The sequence below is a fragment of the Syngnathus leptorhynchus genome, chromosome 14 (genome assembly GCF_054491065.1).
Source record: "Syngnathus leptorhynchus isolate UIUO chromosome 14, UIUO_Slep, whole genome shotgun sequence".
NCBI classification, from domain to species: domain Eukaryota; kingdom Metazoa; phylum Chordata; class Actinopteri; order Syngnathiformes; family Syngnathidae; genus Syngnathus; species Syngnathus leptorhynchus.
In genome coordinates, this window is record NC_141208.1 from 76,084 (window position 1) to 94,870 (window position 18,787).

The window sequence follows — 18,787 nt, forward strand, 5'->3', positions numbered from 1 at the left end:
TTAAAAAAGCAACTGAAAACGTTCCAATTCTGAACACAGCGTACTGGAAATTCTGGATAAAACTAAATGTAAGCGCATTGTGTTGTAATGGAAAGCGAAGCATTTTCCAAACTGTAGTGCCCTTGTGAAAAAAAGAAAAAAACAACAATTGAATGTGGATTTTCGTGTGCTCACAAAACACCTTTGCAATCATATTTCTGTTTTAATGTATTTTAAATGTGTTCTTTAATATCTTAGTGAGTGTAGTCTGGGCTCCCTCTAGTGGTACACAAAAAAATGACCGCCCAAGTACTGTTTAGTTGTATTGAACTTCTTTGTACAAAAGTTTGCATCTCAATTAGGAACTGTTTTTTCTTTTAAAATGTGTCCTTTTGTGCAATGCATTTGAATGTAATGAATGAATTTATTGTGTTAACTTATCGTGTTCATGTTTAAACTGTGAATAATGTTACTTTGGTCTACAATCATATTTAGGCATACGACGCTCTTTCGTAAGAATACTTGAGCCTACTGTATTTAAAAAAAAGAATACAAAATAGAACCATTGATTTTGTTAATCTGTTGAATCCCTCGAGGGAAATTCAGTCAATCACCAGACAATGAGTGGATATGTTCTGAGCCTACGAGACAGCAATCAGGTCAATGCATTTGAAAAAGCTGTGAAAAAGTTACATGCGGCATAAACCTGTGACATCGCAGCCAGATGACCCTCGTGAGGTCAATCCACCCTCCAGAGGAGCTCACTCTGGGTCCAATCAGAACGCCCCGGAGCCTCTGGACGTCCGGAGCCGGAACCAATCAGCGGACTCGCCCGCGAATCAGAGGGGACAGCCACCACAGATAAAATGTTTGACTATCCTCCATCCTCCCAAAACATCCTCTCGGGACGACTTTCGAAGCTTGACCCGAACCCCCCACCAAATGATTCAAGTTCCCTTGTTAACGGCAGTTTTCAACCTGTTGAAGAGAGCGGGCAAGCCGTTGCACTTCTTTCGTTTTATTTTGGTGGGGTGGGCTGGGGGGATTAAAAACGAGCGGAGAGGTAGCACTTTGGAGCGAACTTTTTTCCTTTTTCGCTTTTCTTTTTTTTCTTTTTTTTTATCCTTGTTGTCGGTGCTGCCTGACAAAGTGTCAAGAGGCATGACAGCATTGGCAGGAGGCTTAACGAGAATGATGAGACCCGGTCCACACCAGAATTACGCACGGGGAGGCTACTCCCTTGAGGGTAAGTCAAATCGGAATAAATCATCATCTCTGAAAATAATCAATATTCATATCTAAATCATATAACTCTTTTCGGCTGATCTCCTTCGCTGACCTGTCCGTCTGCAGTGTCCACTCCTCTGGGCCAGGGTCGTGTCAACCAGCTCGGCGGCGTATTCATAAACGGCCGGCCTCTGCCCAACCACATCCGCCACAAGATCGTGGAAATGGCCCATCACGGGGTTCGGCCCTGCGTCATCTCCCGCCAGCTGAGGGTCTCCCACGGTTGCGTGTCCAAGATCTTGTGCCGCTACCAGGAGACTGGATCCATTCGGCCTGGAGCCATCGGAGGGAGCAAGCCAAAGGTTAGCGCCAAATTAGATTCCTTGTAGTTGTTGAAAAACTTTCTTCAAATGGGTGTTAACTTCATTTTAGGAGCACATTTAAACAACAACAACAACAACAACAAAAACCCGATAATAATGTATTCTTTCAGCGATCTTTCCCTAAACGGCATTTTTGAAAAAAGTCACGCGTTTGAAAAATGCTGCATAAAGAACGTGTTGCAATTGTTCATATATATTTCCCTTTTAATTATGATTCAATGTTTGTAGGAATAAGTCCCCCCAGAAATGGAAGCACGAATAGCACTTTCAAGACACGGTGGATAAAAAAAAGTGATTGTTTTTATTTTCCTTCTATTATATAGAATAGTTCAAATACGTCATAAAAAATAAGCATGTTTTGCACGTGAGCGCAAACGGCCTAAAATGTCTCTATAAAAAGTGATTATTATTCCTTGCTTTAGTATTAAAACAAGACATTGAAATAGCACGAAAAACGAACTTATATATATATATATATATATATATATATATATATATATATATATATATATATATATATATATATATATATATATATATATATATATATATATATATATATATATATATATTACGCGAAATACAAGCTCCAAGAAAAAAAAGCTGTATATAAAAAGTGATCCTTCTTATATTACAAGCAGTTTATAGGCAAGTAGCTAGTACTTTCGATTTACAGAAAGATACATATTTTATTTATTTATATTTATTTTTATGAAGTGCTGAATATAAAAAGTGATTGTTTGTTTGTTTGTTTCATTCCTTCCTCATAAAGCAAAGTGCTTCCCCAGAACTGGACAAGAAGATTGAAGAGTACAAAAGGGAAAACCCGGGAATGTTCAGCTGGGAAATTAGGGACAAGTTATTGAAAGATGGCATCTGTGACAGAAATAGCGTTCCTTCAGGTAAAAAAAAAAAAAAAAAAGAGAAAAATTCTCTGCAATTAATAGTTTGAGAACAGTCTTTCTGCTTTCGTAATGTTCTGATTCTTCCTTCAATGTTTTTTTTTCCTCCCCAAAAATGAAGTGAGCGCCATCAGTCGCGTCATGAGGTCCAAATTTGGCAGTTTGGGTGATGATGACGAGGAGGATGGTGACGAGGTGGTGAAGAGGGAGATGGAAGAGAACGAATCGAGGACTAAACACAGCATCGATGGTATCCTGGGTGATAGATGTAAGTCTATTTGTTTTTTTTTTGTCTTACATTCCTGTGAGTCTCCAGGCCCGCTTTCTTTCATACAAAAATGCACTGTAAATCCATTAAAACGCTCCTCCTTCGCGGCGAGAAAAAAAAAAAAAATCTACAACAAAGGTTGCGCAATTTTTAGGACGGATGATATTTCTCAGTCAAAGAAAGATTGGTTTTTAGAAGCATAAAAGTAAGGTTGGCTTGGATTTATGGAGTGGAGCTAATCGGCACCTGTTGACTTCAGACCTGTTGCATTATTGTCTTTTGGCTCGAGGAAATGGAGACTCAATGGAGTTAATGATTCATGACAACTGAGCTGTAAGATCGCGCGCGTTTACGCACAGACACGTCAACGAGCTAAATTCATTTTTTCCGAAATCGCATGGATGGATGGATGGATAGATAGATGTTTGTGTTATTTACTGAAAGTGATATAAACACCCAAACCGGTGATTCGCGCTTAATTTTGCGCTTTCAAATTGCGCATTCAGCGCTTTTGTCACGGCTCCGAGCGAGCGCAAGGAAACGTTGTCGTTGCGACTAGATTAAAACCCCAACCTTTTCTTCTTCTTCTTCTTCACTTTCATCTCCAACGAGAATTGACCCCCCCCGTTTTCTCTTCAAGCCTCGGGCGCTCACATTCACGCATTATCTGGTGGCAGCACTTGCCATCCCTAAACGTCTCCTAACAGCTCCTATTCAGAAATGAATTTGACTCCATTGTCAATAAGCAGTCTAAATAACATATTTATCTAAAACAAAAACGCTTTTGAAAATATTGTAGGTTCATTCAAATATCAATACAAATATAAAAACATCTGGATAATGACGCAGTGTACTTGTTCTCTAATGTACTTTATTGATCATCTAAGATCACATTTACCTTCGTTCAAGACTATTTGTTCTCTTATTTCCTAAATGTATTTTCTTGAGATAAAATCAAAAGCGCATGTCACAGCATAAACCCTCATATGTGGAAAATGACAAATAAGAATAAAGCGATCATTTGCGTTTCATCAAATCTGGAGAAAATATTCCAAATTCACAAAATATCGAAATAAATAATACTATTGCTTGTCAGCGTTTCTAATCCAATGTTGTAAAAATACTAATGCACGGGGGGTAAAAAAAAAAATCAAGTTAATATATGCTAATATGCTAAAAATGTTGTTTGTTGACGAACTCCTCGTATTTTCATCAAACGGGTGACATCCTACAAACAGCTCACATGCTTTCCTCTCATTCATATACAGAACTGCAGTAGATCTTTCTCGTGTCTCTTTGTGGAAGTAGTTGTTGTTTTTCCCTTTTATGGCTCCTTATTAGAATGTGAAAAGGCAGCTTTTGGGAGGGAGGGAGGGAGGGAGGGATGCGGGGACTCTGGAGGAGAGCGTCTTCTGGCCAAATATTGATGAAGTAGGTGTTTGCAGAGGCCATTGTCGCGGCGCTGAGAGGCCTGTTGCTCTCTGCCCCTTTCTCCTCCGGCGCCATTGTTGCCTTTCCTTAAGTGCTCACATCAAAGGTGACTGACTCATTTAGATTTATTTGTCTGGGAAAAGGACGGCAAAAAGCTTGGGGAGATGTGCCGGTCCGGTTTGCCCCGCCTGGGGCCTGCATGGCATTGGTAGAGCTGTTGTTTGTGTTTTAGATGTTACGCGTGGGCAGAATTTCAACTCCATTTAGCGCCTTTGAGCACAAAGCGCTGGAAGTCACTGTGATGTAACCTATTCAAGTTCATCCCTAAAGACATTTGGAGATAGTTGTGGAAAATGACTGGCAACTATGTAGCGCTAAATTACGGAGCTGTCGTGGGAGTTTCCCGTTTGCTCACGTGCTAGCCGGTGACTAGCGATGACCACGCGCTAGTACGTGAGACCATTTATACCCTGCTTTTAAAAACGTACAGATTTTGCCCAAACTTTTCTCTGCGGTGTGGCAAATATGGAAAGCATGTTTATTTTCACTTGACAGTGACTCAAAGTGATAGCATCCTCACTCCCGCTTACTACTGTTTGCATTTGAGCCTCATTGAACAAATTGAAGCCGGCCGAGAAAGACGAGTCGCCCGCCACTCTTGCAAAGATCCATTTATGGCAGCGGGGGAGGAAAAAGAAAAGCTCAGAAATGCAAACAGTCAAAGGGGTAACTTTTTCTTTTCAAGGGAGTCCTGCCGTGCCACGTTGAATGAGGCCCGCCCGCCCGCCCGCTTCTTTCAAACGTGCCATGGTGAACGCAGTCAACATGTAATAATTGCTCTCATTGAGGCGCATTCCAGCAATCCGCCGCCATTGCGCAGCCTCAATTGTGCGGAATCCGGCTTTGACAAAAACATGAAAGATGGCAGCGCTAAGGAGCCGAGCGGGACTTTGTTTGTGTAAATACGCCGACTCCCCGGCGCAAGCCAGGCCAAACCGTCATCCGATTGGAAAGCATCCAGCTGCCTTTTTCCAGGAGGGCCGCAACCTCCTTAAGGGGTGACGGTGTTTCCGCGGTGAATATGTTTGAATACGGGAACTTTAGCTAGACGGGAGGCCGGCGGAATGTCTCTTGTAACGGCTGCACTTCCGTTTTTGCTCTCAGGGCAATGATAATGGACAACTTTAGAATTGGACCTCACTTTCTGCGTTCATACGGCAGTTGTTGTTTTTGTGTCATTTTTCAGCGTTCATGTTTGCATCGTGAAATAGTATGTTGGACAAATTTCCAGCTTCACTTTGAGGATAGTTCTCGCTGTACGTGCTTCGAATACTTTGTCGTAAGGCCTGTCCGTGTACTGTATGTACGCAGAGTGATGGAATGTCTTCCCACTGTCCCTCCTTCTCTTAACGCTTTCATCGGAATGATTCTCAAGGCCCCCCTGAAAAAGAGAGAAAGCCAATCCACTCGAGCTGATCTGCAACTGAATGCGACTCTATGCTTCATTAAAGCCTCTTTCTCTGTTGGCGCCGCCATTGTGATCCTCCCAATATTAATTCAAAGGACAATTAATGAATTCAGGCCAACTTTGAAGTAATGGGCCGGCAGGCCGGCCGGGGTCTCGCCCTGTGCCGGCCCCTCTGAGCACTGATGTACTCTCCTCCGCATTCTCCCCGCTAACCCCAGAGACACCGTGAAGTGGCTGAAAGAGAAACTATGAGCAATGGAAGGTCAAGGAGAGGAGCCCCACTAGAAAAGAAGCTCTCTATTTGCAAGCAAAACTCTGTGATGGGGAGGATAAAGGAGCGGGAAGAGAAAAAAAGGGGTCGGGGGGCGAGGAGACTCTGCAAAGAGGAGCACAATGGGATAGTTAATTGACTCAAGCCAGACAGCGTTGTCAATCACTTAACTTTGTTTAGCCTCCCTCCCTCCCTCCCTCCCTTCCTTCTTTTTTCTTTCTGCCCCTTTTTATCATTGGGCAGGCACATTATGGACACGCCAGCAGCGCCGGATCCACGTTTTGAGTTTTGATTCAGTGGATGCTGAAAGTCGGCAGGCTCAAATCTATAAAAGCGCTGGTTGTTTCCATACACATGATGCGACTGTCAGGGAAAAGTGCAGGAATGCGAAGGTTGCTCGGAGGGTCAGCGATGAGGTGATCTTTGCGGCAAATGTACGCGAGAGCCGTGAAAAGGTCATAGGGCTAACCGAGGGTCACTTGACTGTTAAAACTATCAGGCCCCCCCCACGGAGGAGCTTAGAATAATGTTGAGGGAAAGGCGGACTACTGGCCGCGCCGCATGTCTCTTTTGAGCTAAATGAAGATCCAAATGGCTGACTGTGGCTTGTGCGCATGCACGGTGTAAGGAAAGGACTGAAAACAAAGCAAAAGTTGCACTGAGCAAACTGAGGACAGTGACTGAAATTTTAGGTTGGACCCACTTTGCTACTTGGTGATTGAATGAGCATTCGCTTTAGCTTGGTTCAACAACAAAATTGAATGAATGGGAGAATCTGAAATTTTAGGTTGGACCGACTGCTACTTTGTGATTGAATTAGCATCAGCTTTAGCTTGCTTCAATGACAACATTGACTGAGAGAATCTGAGTAAGTTGACATTTTGAAATCGATTTATAAATTCATTCTCAGCACGCAGTATTACACGTGTAAGACACGTGTATCATTAGTGTGAAGGCGAAGGCCTTCACACTATTGTTATTCTACTTTATTTTTCTTCTTATTATTATCCTACTTTATTCCTCCCACTTTTTTGACACTTAACTACTCCCACATGCTTTAACCGATTCACCCCATTCCAACTTTCACACGTTCCAAAAATTCACGGCATGACTGCTAGTTTCAATTGCTATTTCATGTACTCTGTAATGTAATGTCGCTTTTCAACAATTGCGGCCGGCCGGCCGGCCGGCCGGCTGGCTCTTCAGTGTCTTTGCCGTGACTAAAGAGGGGTTCGCCGCAGTTGGTTTCCATCTGCACACTATTTCTTAACTCATTCACTGCCATTGACGGCGGTAGACGTCAATTATCCATTCGAACTGGGCTGGCAGTCAATTCGTTCAAAGTGACATCGCCAGCAAGCGGCCCGTCATGCATATTTCAGTGTTTTTTTTCTTCTTCCCCCGATCACCGCGATCAAGGTTTGTTTTGACAAGACTGTTCCTCAAACTGTTCAAATAGACTCATGTACTCACCGTCTCATGACGTCACCACTTTGATGCGGTCGTTTCAGATGGTCTGCCTCAGGCAAATCCGAGCGAGTTGCCATCTGAATGGAACTGTTGCTGGGCTGGCCGCCGCTCGCTTTGTGCCTGTCCCGCCCGAGGGTGGAAGTACCACCGTCAAAGCGTCACCTGACCGCACCGCAAGTGGCACACACCGGGCACGCATAATGCCCATCGGTGGACTTTGTTCTTTCAATCTCGCATCACCCGCGAGCTCTTTGTAAAGTGCCAGCCGCCTTGGGGCTTATTCACTCCATCTTTTTATGTCCATCACCATCATCCCCCCCCCCTCCTCTTTCCCATGCAGGCAGCTGCGGGTTACTGCATGGGGGCTCTTTAGCAAGTCAAGTGAGCAGCCCACTCACTCCTATTTTTTTACCCCCCTTAACTGTTAACCCCAGCTGAGCCCGTAAGCTGTCAGTTAACTATTCTTTTCCTCCCATGCATCTGCTCGCCTGCCAATATTTGATTCGGGGCGCCGACCGGCACTATGAGCTGCGCTCTGAAAAGGGCCAGATCTACTTCCCTGGGCAAATAAGCAGTTCATTTGTCTCCTCTGCCCTTTGTTTTGCGTCGGCAACATGTCACAGACTCAATTACCTTCTCTATTAACAAGCCTTAGAGGAAGGGCAAGACAAGGCTGTAAAGCGGCCCATATGCTGGGCTTCTCTTTTCCTTGCCATCACTTGTCATTTGGCTCTCACTGTCCACCTTCCTTTCTGTAGCCGATTCATACCGGATGCTTGCTTGCTTGCTTTCCGAATATTCTGAACATAGAGTCCCTATTGCCATTGCATGGTGCACATCCAAAGGGAATTGCAGTACAACTTCCTGTCTGTGTTGTAGAAAGTAGTCCAAAAAACGTAAGATAAAAAGTATATTGAAACGACAATTGTGAATAGCAGTAAAGATGGACAATACGCTTTATATGTAGTACAAGAAGCAGAGTCAGTAATATTTGACGTACAAAATGTGCTCTTAACATTACATGATTGATAATACTTTTACATGCGTGAATAAAAGAGCCACTATCTTAATCTAACAAACAAAAGGGCATTCATTCATTCCTCCATTCCTCCATTCCTTCATTCGTTTATTCATTTGTGCGTCCGTCCATCCATCCATTCATTCATGTATTTATTTATTTGTGTATTGATCGATCGATGGATTGATTGATTTTTATTTATTTGCCAGTGCAATGGCTTCTCTTGGATAAAAATCTGCTGAACAAGAACTGAAATTCAGTTTGTACTTTTTTTCACATAAATCAAATCACTCCAAATGTTCTGCCCTCAATATATTAGGCCTACTCAACACCCAGTGTATGCGCAACCTACATGAGTATGCCACCTAGTGATATTACAACTTAAGAAGACAGGTTTATTTGTCATGATTTCTTATTTGTTGGACGTATCAATGCTACAGGTGCAGTTACAGGAATTGGATGGTCCTCAAATTAGCCTCAGGAGATAATCTCCCCCGGCCTGATCAGTGCTGAAGCGTCCCTGGCGGCTCAGAAGCGTAATCCGCCCGCTATATTGAGCCCCGACAACCCGCAATGGCGCTAACCTGTTGAATTCACCCGATACGAAACATGAGCCAACGTCTCCACGATCAATCCAGTTGTTGCATGCCTGTTATGAGCCCATTAACCCGCATCTTATAAATGTCTGTTTTACGGATCATTCTCCAGTAGCCCCAATTTCCGCCCCCGCCCGCAGTAATAATCTATCTTTCGATTAAGATTCTTGTCGGAGCCATAGCCAAACTGTGAGCCAGCGGCCGTGAAGTATTTTCAGCTCCCCAGAGCTTTAGCTCCGGCGTAAAATTTGATTTGGGTGTTTAAGTAAGGAGGGTGAGGGAGGCCTCCCTTTGTATGTTTAGTATCCTCTTCTGTTGCTTGTTATGGCGAATGTGTGGGAACAAATTCGCAACTGCGTGCGATCCAAAGTGGCCTCGTTCGGAAGGGAGGCGACGCAGCGGGGGGGGGGGGGGGGGGGGACCTCGGCACCCGTTCCCCCGCCATCTTCAGGTGCCACTGGCCTTCTCTCCCGTTTAGCTTCACCCCCTCCCCCCCAAAAGCCCATGCCCCTCAGGCAGGGGATGGAGGGGGTGCTCCCCTGCTGTGCCCCTCTGCATCCCCCAGTGGCCCTTTTTGGACCCCTTTGTGGCCCACCCTTCCACCCTTCACCCCCTCCCACTCACTCCCCTGCTGGGCAGGTGACAGGCCCCTGAATGTGGGCCCGGGCGTCCCTGATGGCTCCTACAGATGGAGCGTGGTAATCGGTCCAATAGAGGCCCGCCACAGGCTTTTCCCCGCGAAGATACAAAGGCTTGGCCACATCGCTTCCACAACATTTTTTTTTTTTTTTTAAATGACCGTGAGTGAGAGAGTAAGAGTGCCAAAGAAAGCGCAAAGTAGAGGATGACAAAAGCAACACTGTCATCCGCCATTAGGGTCCTCTCTTTTCCCTACTTTCCAATGCTAAAAATAAGGAACCAGAGGAAATGAAAAGGCAGCAAAGGAGGCAAGATCCACCCCCATTTTACACTTAGTTTGAATTACTTTATGAGCTTCCCTTCCCTCCTCCAGGAGTCCATTTTGTGCCATCCTTACTTCTCTGACTTTTGGTGCTAATTAAGGAACGTTGCAAATCACCACCAAAGCAATGGTCATGTTTAAAGAGTATCGAGCGATGCTTTCCCAAAGGCCGCATCAACAAACCACAGTCTCATAGTCCGGCAGTATTTGAGCATCGAGCCTGCCGCATACCACCGTGTCTCTCTTTTTTAATTTATGTAATTAACACGATTATTTTATTTAACAAAATAATTCAAATTCAAATAGAAAAAAACTTTTTTGGGGTTCATAAAATAAGAGAAAAATGAAAAAAACCTGAAACTACATTTTACATGTACAAACTAACAAAAGCAACAAAAAAAAAAAGTTTTCCTTCTTTGTGAATTCATTGAATGAGTCTTTGGGATTGCTCAACAGCAACAAATTTGCGTGTTTGTTATGGCTGGAACGACTCCCTACGGCGTGAAGTAACACGTGTCTTCATTTTTGATTCATATATGATAACATATTCTTAGCTTTAAGACTTTGGGCTCACACAATAATCCTATTGTTTGTTTTTTTTTTTTAGATAACGCCATTTTTTTAAATACACCCCCCCCCAAAATTAAAAACTAAAACGATTACTAAAACTCAAAAACTCATCAATAACTAAAATGAGACATTAAAAAAAACTAATCCTAAAAAACCCAAAAAAAACAAGACACCCTTCTCTGAAAGCAAATTAAAATGAACTAAAAAAACCCCAGATAAAAACAACAAACTCGAATGAATATTCCCAAAGTACTATTTCAGCTATGGTAATAAAGACCACCTCTCAGCATCTTCAGTTTCTTCTGACTTCCCAGGGCCCAAATCCGCGCCTAACGCCCGGTCAGACGCACACTAGCAACCGGCGCAAACATTTCCTGCTTGGCTCCGGAGGCAAGGGGAGATCTCCGCAAGCCCCCCCTCTCCATCGTCTACGTCCGACTCGGCACTTTTTAATTAAAGCTTTAAATCTGGCCGAGCGACCGGACCAAAGTGAGGAGTGAGACCGGGCGGGAAACAGACAAGCCTCTGCGCTGTGCCGGCGCTTGGGGTAACCTTGTCGCTTTTAGTTTTGCAAAGTCAAAAAGGTGCAGTGAACCCTCCTCATGAGCTTCAAGGGGTCCCTCCGGAGGGAGCGGCTTCTTTCTCTCTGTGTCGGTCGGACACATTGTGCCAGACAGTGCTCTCTGAGCCAAAGCCTGCAAAAGCTGAGACGTAGCAGATGCATGTTTGGGACTGAGAAAGAGAAGCGGGACCGACTGCATACGTGTAATTGGGGACAATAGCCGGCTGTCACGCTAGTTTGCCAAGCCTAATCATTATTTAATAGACGGGTCACCTCCTCCCACAAACAATGCAATAGCCTCCGTCCTTTAAGGCCTTCATTGATTCAAGTCTTCTGCCGAATTAGACCCCAAAAGCCGTCCGTCCCTCCCTCCCTCCCTCCGTCGCTCGCTCGCTCGCTCTCTCGGGCCTTCGACTGAACAAACAGATTAAGAAGCACCTGCGAGGGGCCGAGCACCCTCGACTCCGGTACCCTATGGCTAAGACCGGGAGAGACGCCGTGTCCCGGGGAACGGAAGCCCCGGTGAGATCTAGTCCTCTTTAATCCGTGTTCAAGCAATCTCCGGCTTTTGATCCCCTTAGGAACCGCCGAGGAGTTTAAAAGAAGCAGGGGAAGACAATTTAAAGCGGCTCCGTACCATGCGCCGCATTCACCGAAACCTTTTGTCTGGGATCTGGCTTTTGTGTGGCGGGCGGCTTAGCGCTCCTCCGTAGGACCCCTCCGGTAACACTTTATTTGTTTTCCAGCCAGTCACTCGGACGAGGGCTCCGACGTGGACTCTGAGCCGGGTCTGCCTCTCAAGAGGAAGCAGAGGCGCAGTCGGACCACCTTCACGGCGGAGCAGCTGGAGGAGCTGGAGCGGGCTTTCGAGCGCACGCACTATCCAGACATCTACACGCGGGAGGAACTCGCTCAGAGAGCTAAACTCACCGAGGCTCGTGTTCAGGTTAGCGCCCTCCGACAAAAAAAAAAATCCACTGTCAGGTGATGAGTGGCTCTGTCATGGATCATGCGGGTGTTAAACGCCGTTGGGATGTTGCCACGCATTCCAAGACGTGTTAAGACCTCAAGACCTCGACCCCGCATTAGTCGGGAAGGTGGCGGGGGGGGGGTTCCCCAGACGTGTAGAGACACACACACACACACACACACACACACACACACACACACACACACACACACACACACTGCATCCACTGTATGTGAGGACAGCTTCCTATTTTTGTCAGCGGCGATGTAAAGATCCCCAGAATACATCACGGCTCGTTCAGATGGTGTGCTGATACAAGCGTTAACAGCTGGAACGGCCCTCTGGCTTTATTTGAACCCGATGACTCGCCGCAGTACACAAAAGATGTCTGTGGTTTCACTGCACACTCCTCATATTAAGATCTCTATCACTTCGGGTTCTTGTAAGGCCTTTTTTTTTTTTTTTTTACGTAAAGTGCTGAAAAAGTCAACTTTTCTTTAGTGTGGTCAACAGATAAATCAGTGTTTCTCAAACTTTAGAGTCAAAGCAGCCACTTAGAAAACCCTATATCATATGTATATGTATATATAGGTATATATATTTTTATATGTAATTTTTTATTTGTTTTATTTTTATATTTATTTATTTGTTTGTCTACTTTCAGGTGTGGTTCAGCAACAGAAGAGCCCGATGGAGGAAGCAAGCAGGAGCCAATCAGCTGATGGCGTTCAATCACCTAATCCCTGGCGGTTTCCCTCCCTCGGCCATGTCGGGCCTGCAGCCCTATCAGCTGCCCGAAAGTCCCTATCCCGCAACTTCAATAGCCCAAGGTAAGGCTTTGATTGACAAGTTCATTTGATTAGGTACGGCTCCCAACTTGTACTGGAATTTTCCATTTTTGTTCTATTCTGTGCGTGTGAGTGAGTGAGTGAGTGAGTGAGTGACACTCACCGGCAACGTTTTTCTAATCCACTTGGATGGTTCTAAGCCGTGTTTCTTTTATCGCAAACAGCAACCGAACAGCCCGGCACGGTGCATCGACCGCAACCTCTGCCGCCCACGTCCGCGCACCAGAGCGGGCTCAGCTCCTCGTCCAGCGCTCAGGACGCAGGTTCGGCGTACTGCCTGTCGTCCGGACGTCACGGCTTCTCGGGATACTCGGACAGCTTCGCGGCCCCGACGGGACACGCCGGCGCCGTCAACCCCGCCGCCGTCGGCAACAGCCTCTCACCTCAGGTTGGATTCGGGCGCACGCATTATTTGCCAAAGACATTGATGGGGTCCTTGTCGGTGTTGAAAAAGGCCCGATTTCATTCATGTTCATCCAGACGGCTTGATGAATTTGCAAGGCGACAGATACGTGCGAGCGTGCATAAGTATGGCTTTGGCGGCTGACACAAATCAAAACTGAAAAGACAATTATGAGCGATTACACAGTCATCAGGCTCCATCAGTGGCTTCCTACCGGGCCCGAAGATGCTCTAACAGGCGGAAAACGAGCTTTTAGCCTCCACAAAGGGTGGTGGGGCCAAGACGCAATGCACGCTGGGTACTAATTCCCATGAGGGACAATCTCAACGTCCTGTCAGAAAGCAGATAAAAAAAAGGTGCCTGAGGCAAGCTTGCCCACCGACCTGAACGTATGAGTTTGGATGCAAACGTGAAAGGGTCTCTTTCGTTCGTAGGGCCGTCTAGCCTCCACTGTGAGGAGGCGATAGGTTTGAAATGAAAAAGCAGGCGTTGCCGCAAAATGACTTCTTGCCCAAGTCATTTGCCCTTGTTGAAAAGGTGTGCTAAATCTAGCACACTGTTGCTTTGCATCTGAATTTCTGTGAGACTTTAAGATCAATTCATACACTGGCGGGGGTCACAAAGCGAGCGGCACGTCAATAAAAAAAAAAAAGGCCAAAGGTTGGCCTACTGGCTGGTTTCAGCATGAACCTTTTAGCGGGCGGTGGCAAGACGGCGTGCCAGGAATGTCAGTCTGGAATTGCAATCACACGTTTGCTGAGTGTCTTAATTGAAGCGAATGAAGTAATCTATCCCGTTGTAACGCGGTGTGTAATTTATGCAAATGACTCACTTTGTTGGCTAATTTCTTTTAATTTGTATATTCATCGCAGCTGTTTGAGTGCATATAGCAACGCGGCATTTCGGATTAGGAAACAATTAATTTCCTGATTTGGGCTAAATAAGAGAGCGGGAGCCATTGCGTTCAATGACATTGAGAGTTAATGAAGACTTTTAGAACTTCACAACCTCGTTTTTTGGGGGGGAATGGCTCGTTTTCTGGGTTTTCAAAAAAGAATGGCTTTTTTTTCTCCACATTTGTTCAATTTGTCACACATATGACGATGTGTGAAAAAAACGGTCCCGCCTCTTAGGTAAAAGAAACCGCCGCACCCGAAGACAGATGGAGATTTTGGAGTTGTCGGTCAATTGTCAGGCACAGTTTGCAGATGGTATTTCTAATGTACTACTCTCAAGTCATAATGACTGCTTATCTGAACTGCAGCTTTGCGAGTTAGCCAGACCTCACAAACAATTATTATTATTATTATTTTTTTTTAAAAGAACCCAAAAAAGGGCAACAAAATGAATTTAGTACAACTTAGCCAGACTTGTCGCTACGTCCGTCAGATTCGCACGTTCCGTTAACTCCAGATATGGTCATATCAGGACCGAGTGGCTGATGCGGATGAGGTGGACTTTTGATGAAGGAGATAGTTGTCAGAGAAATTAGAGCGCGGTCGCTCGCTGTCTCCGCTTTAGCTGCGCAGTCTCTGGCATCCCTCTGCCGATCTGGCGCATACCGACGCGATCCGTTGTCATCGAGGAAGCCAGCCGCTGAGAACTAATCTCCGGAACAACCTTAAAACAGACACGCCATCACCGACCGCTGCCGTCGGAGAAACGCGTACTATTTCCCAACTCTGGCGGCCATTTTGGGAAGCCTCGGTTTCTGCATTAAACAGCCTCATATCGTTGTCGTTTATTATTTCTTCTGCTTTTGCATTCCAGGCCCTTACCTTTTCTTTTCATTGCACAGACTGTAGCACTTCCCCTGTAAGTCACCCCACGGCTTTTTTTTTTTTTTTAAAGACAATTCCATGACTGTTTCTCACGCAAACCTGTGCGCAGCTGTTCATGATGTATCACCATCAGACTGCAAAGGAAATATGCACACAAGTTGCACTGCTGGTTCGACACATTGGCGACGTCTCCCCGCCCCCCCCCCCCCACCCACACACACACACACACACCGCTACCCCTCGTTCCCACGTACCCTTTTGGCCTCTAGGCCTCACAAGGACACGGTGATTTTAGGGCATCAAGAGATTTTGAAAGAGGGCGTGTCTTTAAACAGACACACCAGTCTGAACGCAAACGTAAACATAAATTGAGGACACTTGAAAGTTGCAGAAATGGCCCATTTTTCTATTTGGTGGCCCAAATGTTGAACTAGATTCGACTAGAAACGCTTCGAAACGGAAAAGGTACTCCAAAAATCATGATTTTTGTTCTGACTTATTTCAGCGAGTATCTCATCGTTACGTTTGTCTCTAGTGGACAACGGCTTTCTCCACCATCGCTCTATTAATCTCTCTCTTCTATCGCCATCTTGCTCGCTATCTAATTGAAAACTGTTGAAACAGTTGAAAAACTGCAGGTTTTTCCAAGTCTGAGGGCAGTCAGGTATTTCCTGGCAGTCCACTTCCGGTGAAAACATTCTGCGGCCTCGTGCGTCAAACCCTAACCAATAGCCGTGGGCTCCCTTGTCCCCGAAGCGGAATAAAAAGAAACCATATGTATGAGGTTAGCCAGTGCGGTCTGACAATGAACAATGAGCGCGCCTCGGCTTCTCGGAGCCCACCTGAGTAGACTCCATTGAATGTCTTTTCTTCTGTCTTCTAATCCCCCTCCTGGCCTTTCTTCTGGCTCTCCCCTGCAGGTGATGGGCCTTTTGAACCCAGGCGGAGTACCTCATCAGCCTCAGAGTGACTTTGCTCTCTCCCCTCTGAGCGGAGGCTTAGAGCCCAACGCCGGCATGGCCGCCAGCTGTCACGGCTCTCAACGACTGGAGGCTTTACCGGGTCTAACCGGCATGCCCGCCCTGCCCAGCACTCAGTCTTACTGCCCGCCCTCCTACACGTCGCCAGCCTACGCCGTTGACCACCATCCGTCGTACCAATACGGGCAATACAGTCAGAGCAAGGTAGGCCGGCCCGAACGGCGGAATGGCAAAGAATGACAGAGACATTTGTATGAAAAGCAAAGCCATATTTCAATCTAATGAATGGGTTACAGGGTTAGGGTTATTTAATTAATTTAGGGTTTATTAATTCCATTAATTCTCATTACGCATTTAGTGTGCTTAATGAATGATGACGAATTTTATATTGGTAGTATTTTTCCATTTGGAAAAAATATACCATTTCGGGAGAATGACAGAAAACATAGAGAAAACTCTCACTAACATGTCAAAGTATGTTCTTGCTCCCTCTCGAAACATTTGAAATTCATACAAATGTGAAACTTCTATTGATCCATATAAACAGCATCCCATTTCTTTGAATACATTGAATACAGTCCATACGTCCTTTACGCACGTAAGCTGGTCTATTCATTTACGTATCTGCGGCTCCGTTGAGCAATTTGGGACTAACGTCAACCATGCTAATTGCGCCGACCCTTCTGATGAGTGACCCTCTCAAATGGGCTGGCCCTCCGCTAAGATTACATGTACGTACATACATCGTTGGCCCGGTTACCTCCGTTTACATTACGCTCATCAAACCAGCCGGGTAGTTTGATGCCGAGGCATTTCGGCTGCGGCGATGGCGGGGGTCGCTTCGCTTCGCTCGCTCGCTCGCTCGCTCGCTCGCTCCCTGTCCTTTCGTGAACCCCGGCGATGATGAGCTAGCCAGCCCGTCGGACTCGAGTGCGGCTCACCTATCCATGTAATGAGCCCCGTGTTGGCCTGACTCAAAGAAAGGAGCAGCTTACCAAAAAGTGTGTTTGACAGGAGGGAGGGGCTCGCGCGGCTCCTCGTGGGGGTACGTGGTGACCATCAGTGGCTACATCTTGATCTCATTAATTTAGCCCGTCCTGGGAGAGATGTTGGGCAGGAGAGACATATTTGTGAGGAAGGGGCTCTTTAACAGGGGGCGATTATGACCCTTGGCAGGCTCATATTGAAAACATGTGTCCAACAGGAGGTCAGATTTACTTATTGATCAACAAAGCAGAACTAGAGGGATCCAGGCGGAGGGTTAGCTTTGCTTTGCTTTGCTTTGCTTTGCTCTAGCAACCATCAAAGGGGGTCTCAAGAGATCCCCAAAGCTCTGTTTTGATAGGACGTTTATTGTTCAACCCAGGACCCGACTTTTCCATTCTCACCTGCTCTTAAACACTTTCCTTTGCTCCTTTCTCATCTTCAGGTGCCTTTTATTATTTAAAGCCACCTTCTCTTCAACACGGAGGCTTGCTTCCCTGCACTTCCGCTCGGACTTAGCCGGCGTCTCCTCTAGACCCCCAAGCGCCAACCACCCAAGGACCGCCACAGAGATGGCAAACAAAGGGTTGCATCGCCGCGATGCAGCGTGTCCTGATGGCTGGGCGGACGGACGGACGGGAATGATTAGAACCAAAGGTGCAGCAGCCTCTCCAGTTACCTCGTGCGTCTCGGGCAGGAAAAGCAGGATTGGTGGCGGGCGGGCGGGCGGGCGGGGGTATTTTTAATACATTCAAGATTCTCGACTTGATTCTTGCAACCTGTGGCGGACTTTAGCTGCATTTCCAACACAAAGGGTGGAGCCTGCCTGACATGTTGATTGGTCAGCAGGATAACCACACCTCTTTTTCCTTTTCTCTCTGGGACCAAGTTGAACGAGGATGAATGGATTTCTTTTCCTCCTCAAAAAGGCCAGATGTTCTTCTGGAGGCAGACAACCATTTACCCTGATGTGGTTTCTCCTTGAAGACGACCGGGGAAGAGCCACGGGTCGTGTGTGAAACGGGACGAAGAGACGGCCCGAAGAAAGTGCAATACCTTCATACCTCATAAGCGAACGCAGACCACACGTGCTCGAATGTGTCCTACAAGAATGATTTTTTTGTTTCCTCATTCGTGTGCGTGGCCAATCGGGGGAACGAACGGTTGACGAAAAGTGGAACTAAGCCAAAAAAATGGAAGAAAAAAAATGGTCAACAGGAGAACAAACACATTTGACACTTCTTTTGATTTGCATGTATTGAATTTATTTTGATCACGATTTTTGTTCCATTCCTTATTTATTTAGTTTTGTCAAGTGCTCTGCGTCTTTTGTCATGATGTCATCGCAAGTGCTTCAGTCTTAAAACCATGTTCATTGTTCATGTGTTGTTGTTGGTTTTTTTTTCTCAAATCACATTGTATCCTCTTTGTTTGGCTTCAAATGATTTAGTTTGAAGACTTTGTGTACAATACAGCAGCACTATTTACTATTTATAATAAAAAGAGGTCGTGACTCAGTGAGTATTTTAGATGCGCAGGCTTCCGTTTGAATTCGTTGCGCCGCTCCTCACGGAGTCCCCGTCCCGTCCACCGGGGACACTACGATTACCACCAGACAGACACGAACGAATCCATATCAGCACAACTCTTAGTAACGATATTTGAGTCCAAAAATGACAAAGGCGATTCTAGTGCTAAAAATGTCTCTTCTACAG

General features: G+C 45.8%; 1 protein-coding gene across 1 annotated transcript; it reads left to right on the forward strand.

Moving 5' to 3' along the window:
* The first annotated feature begins 821 nt into the window (after window positions 1-821).
* Window positions 822-18,569, forward strand: LOC147045697 (paired box protein Pax-3-like). The gene is made up of 10 exons (XM_085929502.1): window positions 822-1,225; window positions 1,333-1,568; window positions 2,362-2,491; window positions 2,613-2,759; window positions 11,853-12,052; window positions 12,741-12,906; window positions 13,089-13,312; window positions 16,029-16,292; window positions 17,518-17,729; window positions 17,962-18,569. Exons 1-9 carry the CDS (start codon window positions 922-924, stop codon window positions 17,533-17,535), a joined length of 1,689 nt encoding a protein of 562 aa, XP_085785628.1. The 5' UTR covers window positions 822-921; the 3' UTR covers window positions 17,536-17,729; window positions 17,962-18,569.
* The last annotated feature ends 218 nt before the right edge of the window (window positions 18,570-18,787 follow it).

Excerpts from the sequence above, each read along its gene's own strand:
- LOC147045697 (XM_085929502.1), top strand. The coding sequence starts at position 922 with ATGATTCAAGTTCCCTTGTTAACGGCAGTTTTCAACCTGTTGAAGAGA. Across the intron at positions 2,760-11,852 it reads TGGTATCCTGGGTGATAGAT|CCAGTCACTCGGACGAGGGC; the intron begins GTAAGTCTATTT and ends TTTGTTTTCCAG. Across the intron at positions 12,907-13,088 it reads CGCAACTTCAATAGCCCAAG|CAACCGAACAGCCCGGCACG; the intron begins GTAAGGCTTTGA and ends TATCGCAAACAG.